At 36.0% G+C, this 8,035-nt stretch overlaps 1 protein-coding gene across 1 annotated transcript; it reads left to right on the forward strand.

Annotated features, from left to right (window-relative positions):
* The first annotated feature begins 687 nt into the window (after positions 1-687).
* On the forward strand, positions 688-1,194 carry LOC111885815 (uncharacterized mitochondrial protein AtMg00820-like). The gene has a single exon (XM_023882052.1). The coding sequence runs from the start codon at positions 688-690 to the stop codon at positions 1,192-1,194; it is 507 nt and encodes a 168-aa protein (XP_023737820.1).
* Positions 1,195-8,035: the final 6,841 nt, after the last annotated feature.

Genomic DNA, 8,035 nt, shown 5'->3' on the forward strand with positions numbered 1-8,035 from the left:
GTTTATCTCTAAAATAATTTCAGGAACATTTAATGAAATGTGGTATTCATCATCAGATGTCGTGTCTTTACACTTCTGCTCATAATGGTAAAGCTGAGCACAAACCTCGATATATCATAGAAAATGGTTTGGCCTTAGCGTTTCATGGTTTTGTTCCACTTACTTACTGGGTTGAGGCATTTGAAGCTGGTGTTTTTACCATAAGCCGGTTACATTCCTCTTTACTTAGAGGAAAGTCGCCATTTGAGTTGTTATTTAACTCTACTCTCAATTACTCGATTTTTCATCCACTTGGCTTCCGTTTTTATCCGTGTTCACGAGCTACTATGCCAAAAAATTCTCGCCACATACTATACCTTGCATCTTTTTGGGTTATAGCTCTCATCACAAAGGTTTTCGTTGTTTAGACACTCAAATAGGGTGCACTTATGTTTCTTGTCATGCTCAATTTGATGAGCATCTCTTCCCAAATGCTTATGGTTTAAATGGATCTACTAATCCTAATGCTTTGGATGTTTCTATTTTTAAAGACCTGCTAGAAGACATTTTTCGGTTACTATTCCAACCGAACCATCTCCAGTCCTGGCTACACCTCACTTGTCTGGTCCATGTTAGATTTGCACTCATTCTGATGAGCCAGTCCACTCAGCTGCTGATATTCCCACTTCCATGCTAGTGACATCTACAATGACTTATTCCTCTTCTAAGCATGCAAATGCGTCGACTCAACCTAACCATGATGGGTCTCGCCATCAAATGTGGAACAGATCCAAAACTAGTATTTCTAAACCAAGACATTTTCCTGATGAACCTCATGGTCTTGTTGCTACCTTATTAGCTCAGTCTGAACCCAAAGACATTAAACTTGCATTAAAACACCTAGGTTGGGTTGAAGCTATGGATGAAGAATTAAGTGCTTTGAGAGCTAACCACACCTGGCAACTTGTACCTCGACCAGTCAGAGTAAACATTGTTGGCTCTAAGTGGGTTTACCATACAAAATATTTGTTTGATGGCACTGTTGACCGTCTAAAAGCTCGCTTAGTAGCTCAAGGCTTCTATCAGCTTCCTGGTCTTGATTATACTCATACTTTCAGTCCTGTTGTTAAAGCTGCTACTATTAGAACTGTTCTCGCTTTAGCTGTTCAACACAACTGGTCGCTCAACCGACTTGACGTTAAAAATGCATTTTAAATGGTGTTTTGGATGAATCTCTTTGCATGGAGCAGCCTCCAGGTTACATTGAGTCATGGTTTCTTGATTATGTATGTTGTCTTATAAAGGATTTATACCGACTCAAGCAAGCACCCCGTTCTTGGTTTACTCAGTTCAACGACTACCTTACAAGACTTGGTTTTCACTGCAGTGAACTAGATACTTCCCTATTTGTGTACTCCCATGACACTATTCTTATATATTTTCTACTTTATGTTGATGACATTATTGTCATCGATGATGACTCTACATTCCTACACAATTTCATTAAACAAACGGATAAGGAGTTCTTAATTAAAGATTTAGGGCGTCTGATTTATTTTTTAGGTTGGAAGTAACACACACCAGCAACGGTTTATTCCCTAGAAAAACTAAATATGCCAGGGACATTCTTGATCATGCTCAAATGCTTACATCTAAACCTATTGCCACCCCATGGGACATTGTTGCTCAACTTAATAGTGCCCAAGGTCGGCCATTTCGTGATCCTACTCTCTATCGGTCACTCGTTGGAGCATTACTATACCTCATTATTACTCACCCCAAACTTTCTTTTCCAATGAGCTCTATTAGTTAATTTCTCCAAGCACCTACTGATTCCCACTTCTTGGTTGTTAAATGCATTCTTCGATATTTTAGGGGTACGATCCATTGTGACCTTAAATTTTCCCATTCTGCAGACTACCCAATTGTAACGTCCCAAAAATTAAGACCAAAAATTTCATTTAAATAATAAAACCATAAAGGAAAATCAGAGTATGTCAATAATCATCCGAGTACATCAAATCAACAAAATGTGGAACAATGTGGTGTGTGCCATGCGATCATCCTGAGCCCTTCCCCTTCAATCTAGAAGGACCTGAAACATAAACTGAAGACCATAAGCTTGAAGCTTAGTGAGCTCCACAGAATACGTCATACCATACATATCAAACATACAATGGTCCATGCCCAACAACCATCAGGCCCCGACTTACATCGAGCCCTACTCAGAACATATCTGTCAATAATATGAGATGGCCCCTACCTTATCACATTTATTAGGCTCCGTCTGACATTCATACAGACACATAAAACACATGCAAGAATCACTAAGGAAAATAACATACAATACACTCATCAAGCCCCGCCCGGTACACATATCATATACTATACATGCAAGAGTCACACAAACAACTAGCACCCTAATCATAATAAATCAAGAGTCAACATTGGTGCCCTCAACTCGCAAATACTGTGAGGAGACTCACCTCAAACTGTTGAAAATTAGATAAATGCTCAGACTGTTGATCCGGAAAAATCCCCGCGCTAATAAATCAAATAAAACCCCAATTAATAATTGGTTCATAACCATAACTATGAGTCTCATTCATTTGTCCAACTCCCAGGGTAAAAGACCATTTTACCCTTTCCTCACTTGGCCTAATAACCAAGGCCCAACCCAATGGCTCCAAAAGCCCAATATGGCCTAAATTCCTAAATGAGGCCCAAAGCCCGTTATGGGCCTAAATCCAAGAAGGATCAAAGCATAAAAATGACCAGAGTCAGAAAGTCTATTGGCACAAAACCCTAAAAGTCCAAATATGGCCCAAATCGCAAAAGTCAACAAAACTCAAAGCTGCTGAGTACGCCCGTCGTACTCAGACTTATGGCCTGCGTACGCCTCTTTTAGCCAGTACGCGCTGCGTACGAGCTGGGTACACCCCGTGTACTCACAACATGCATAAATTCGCCATTAAGAGCTTATTTAGTTACGTAAGTAAGCGAAATTCTCAGATCTGATCCTCAATAGTGTCTTAACATGTAAAGTTGGCAACTTTATACCCTTTCATGACTTCATGGGGCCCATAACTGAAAAAGAACCATAATAATAACTCTAACCCATGCATGGACCAAGATGATTCATCAAGATTGGATTTTTATGAACAAGGGACCTCAAAAATGCTAAGATCTACCATCCCGAGCTTCTAGGGTAGCTCATACGCTCAAGCATGGCTTAAAGGACCATAAAAAGCATAAAAACAAGCCCTAACTAGATCTAACCAAATGATTCATCAAGTTAAGAGCTTTATACCTCAAATAGCTTGTAAAATTGAGGAAGATTCTGGATCTTCAAGCTCGAAGTCCACCAAAGCTTCACATCCTTCAAGGATCCAAAACACCATAAGATCACAACAATGGCTCCCAAACACTCAAATGAAGGCTAGGGTTTCATTCTTAGGGTTTTGAGAGGAGGAGGCTGGTCATAAGAAACTCCTAAGACAACTTAAGATTTTTAAATAGGGCACACACCCTAAATATTAGGGTTTGTCCCAGCCGAGCGTACTCCCCACGTACACCGCGCATACGTCTGCTCCTCCGCAACCATCGTATGAGCCAGTACGCCCAACGTACTAATAGAGTACGTAGAGCATACTCGGTTAGGGACCAATTTACAAATATTTTAAATGAAGGGATTTAAGGGAAAAAACTGAAATGCAGTGTTACACCAATAGTTCAAGGCTAATCTGATCTGGTTGGGCTCGTTGCCTAGAGATTTGACGCTTTACATATGGTTATGCAAAATTTATACGAAACAACCTCATTTCTTGGAGTGCGAACAAATAACCCACTGTCTCCCATTCTAGTTGTGAATATGAATATCTGGCTCTTGTAAATACTGCCTATGAGCTAACTTGGGTTGTTCATCTTTTACGAGATTTACACGTTAAGTTACTTATTTCTTCGTTGTTTCTTTGTGACAAAAAGCTCCATATTTCTGTCCTAAAATCCGGTGGCTCAAAAACATGCAAAACACATTGACATCGACTACCATTTTATGCGTGAACAAGTTGCTTTTTGAAAACTCAAGGTCTAATTTGTTCCTTCTCACCTACAACTTTCCGACATCTTCACCAAAGTCCTTGATCATCCATTGTTCCTATTATTTTAGTCCAACCTCCGATTCAGTCAACACCCAATGCTTCGCTTGAGAGGGGGGGGGGGTGTTAGCATCTTGTACTGTGTTTTGTATATGTATTTTCTAGGTTTAGGCCCATGTATATAATATGTTATAATCCCTATTGTATATATTGTTAATGATATTTTGTCATCAATTAAGGGTAATATTATCAAAACATTCACAAATATTAACATCACCAACAACACAAACTGGTTGACTTGATTCATCACACATCTTAACCGTGGATCCATTATCTATGAGTGTCAATTTCTCGAATCATCGATGATCTTTTCAAAAATAAATTGATTCACTTGAGTAAAACAACCATGTACAATCATAAAATGATTCAGGAATTAATAAACAATAATTCAAAACAAAACTATTAAGATTAGAATAAGTTTGACCTCCTTTTGTTGAAACCAAGTCCGTAGACCCATTGTTTCCACCACCACCACTATTTCTAGCATTATTCTTATTGAGATTCACTAGGCCCTTAGGTTTCTTGTTTGGTTTGTCATGGCCATCATATTCGACCATGGGGATATCATGTTATCCAACATCACATTTCCTTTATCTTTGTCACATTCTTGAACACAGATCGATTATTCAATTCGTATGTAACTCATGAGTTGTACTAATGACAACTCTTCTTTTTGATGTTTTCGGGTATGTTTAATGTCCTTTCGAGATGGTGGTAACTTGCCAACCACACCTACTATATCAACAGATTCATGCATTTTCATCTTGTGTATAGTGAAGTGACCAAGAATATGAACAAGCTTATTGTATTTTTCCATAACAGACTTTGAGTCTACCATTTTATAATTAATAAAAATTGCTAACCAGAAAATTCTTAATAGAAGCATCTTTAGCGAGATACTTAGATTCAAGGGAATCCTACAATTCTTTCGTACTATCCATGTTTTGGTAGATATCAAAGAGGGGATCAACCATACCATTGCAAATGTGGCATCTGCAGATGTATTTATTATTCTCCGATTTGCTTATCCTCCTTGTTTGTTCCGTTGTCTCTTCTTCCATGACTTCAAGCATCAGTGTACTCAGCACGTACACAACCTTCAACATGTAAGAAGAAAGTGCATCTTCTTCTACCAGCGATGAAATTCGTTTCCTTAGAACTTCTCCATCTTGTTGAACTTGGAAGCCATCTCTCTCATAGATTCACTCATGATTTCAGAAACCTAAAAAATATCATATTCAACTGTTGGGTTTATGGAGGAATATAAGGTGATTTCTGTAATCACTAATCTATTGGGTTTCTTGAAGGATCATATATAACACTTTTTGAATTTGATATTTCGACCATATGTTTGGGCAGTGGCAGAGCCATGGATTTTTATATGGGGGTACAAAATATTTCTAGATTCAAAATAGTAAATGCAAAGCGTTTCTTAATATTTAAATTTGTAAATTGAAAAAATATATATAATTTAAGCAGAAGTTACAATTGAATCCGCCTAGTCGTCATGTCTTGAAATTGATCAATGGTATTGTCATCAAGAACTTGTAGAAACACATCTTTCTCAATAAAAATGACTAAACAATCGTTTAAAACTTGATCATCCATGGTATTACGCAACTTATTCTCTCTACACTTGCTTTAGCAATAGAAAAATATATATTTTATGTAGTTATTCTATCCAAGACATTAAAAAAGATGATACAAACCCTTTAGCTCGGAGTGCAATAACATAAAGCTTGTTTACAAATAATTATATATATATATATATATATATATATATATATATATATATATATATATATATATATATATATATATATATATATATAACAATTTTTTTGGGGATGCTACAGTACCCCCGCTACCTCATATAGCTCCACCACAGTTTGGGTATCATGAAATTCAGATTATGAGGTTAATATAAAATCACATACTAGATATTTACAGGATTTCAAATTCTTTTAAGATACCAATAAGTAACCGACCATTTAAAAGGGCCTTTCACCTAACGGTGAGAAGTGACTCTCTCATTTGAGAGGTCATGTTTTCAAATCTCAGTAGGAGACATAAGTGGTGTTTAGGATGAAGTTAGGAGTAGGACATAAGTGGTGTTTAGGATGAAGTTAGAAGTTAGGAGACATAAGTGGTGTTTAGGATGAAGTTAGGAGTATGATAGTTTGTCGTTTGTTAAAAAAACAAGTAACCGATCATTTATTAATTGCCAAAAGACATTTTATGAAACTATTCTTTAATCCCAAGGTTTTGAACTCAAGCTTAGGCTAATAAATTATCATCAATGAGTTCAAATATTGATTGCGTTTTCAAATGTTACAATAACTGATTATCAATGAATTTAAACACCCATCATCAATGAGTTTTAATACTCATTATTTCTATCATTATGGTGATATCGGGATCCAAAAGAAAACTTATATAAGTCTATATTCTGTATTGCTTGACTTGTTTAAAATCAATACTTGAACTGTATTGATAATCTTATAAATTTCATTTTATTAAAATGACCTGGTCATACTCAAATCACCAAACATTGCAAATGTGACGCTTACATTCTACTTTCATTCCTCAATGGAGGTATGTTGACATCCATTGGTTCCACATCCCTGTCTTGATGTTCTGCATGTAATCAATCTCATAAAAATCTTATGATATACAATGGCTAAATATATCTCACATAATACTTGATTTATTACATTATATTAGTAAAATAAACATGCATAAAAATGAAAAAAAGTAAGTAAAAATCACAGCACTTGATGATTAGAATTATGGTTGATTTCGTCCTCCCTCCTTTTCTCCTGTTTCGCTCCCTTGACTCCTGTCATATTCTTTAATCAAAACAAACCATTAATCACGTTAGCGTCGTTGGTTTGAAGCTTCAAAAAAAAAAGATATCTTTAGAAGAACGTACCTGGAGCATTTGCATTAACAATTTTTTCCTGTTCTCTACCCGAAAGAGATTGGTTACCACTAAAGGTACCTCCAAAACCCTCCTCGTCTGACCTTGTTGAGTATCCATCCCCGAATGAATTCAACATCACATGATCCCTTCTTACAATATGTAAAGTAAGACTCTACTTCAAATACATTAAACATATTCAACTACAATACATAAGAGTAAATAGAATTACCCTTTCTGAGTAGGTTCTTGAGAGTGTTGAATCTTCTCCGTGTTGGTAGGATTTGTCTGGTTGTTAATGGAAGGGCCACTGCCAGATCTTCTTACACTCCCGATGATTGTAGATACTTTACCGACTGGTTGTTTTGTATGGACAGAAACTGATCTGATAGTGTTAAACATTTCCTTTGAGTTTATCTTTGAATTCTTGATTTGGTGAAAGTGAAGAAGGTGGAAAATATGAGTAAATATAGATTTAGACATATAGAGGTAGAGATAGAGAGAATAAGAAGGCTAGAGTGTGGTGGTGGGAGTCCTGGTCCTGGTCATGCTCCTGAAAAATGAGATGTTTGTGGAGTTTGACAAGTGTGCATTTTTTAAGGGGAAAAATAGTAAATTAGCAGATTAATTTATAAAACTTTATTCGTATGAGTTCAAAGTTATTTTAAGATTTTATATTAACATTTTAAAAATTGTATTAACTAAAAAACATAGGTTTTTTTTATGTTTGATAAATTTTGCTTATATATTTAGAATTATAAAAAATGATAAAAATTGAAGGATAAATTGACATATGCATGCCGATCATGAAAAAAGTTGGACTGCCATCCACACAGATTAATATTTATCTTTAAGTTTTAAAACATAAAAATTAGTTTAATATATATTTACTATTTTATTATATTATTCTGAAAGTTGTTGTCTGGTGAACATGGGATCGTCAAATTTATGGGAAATTGAGTAATCTAACTAAGGGTGT

Source organism: Lactuca sativa, chromosome 3 (assembly GCF_002870075.4).
Source record: "Lactuca sativa cultivar Salinas chromosome 3, Lsat_Salinas_v11, whole genome shotgun sequence".
Lineage (NCBI taxonomy): Eukaryota > Viridiplantae > Streptophyta > Magnoliopsida > Asterales > Asteraceae > Lactuca > Lactuca sativa.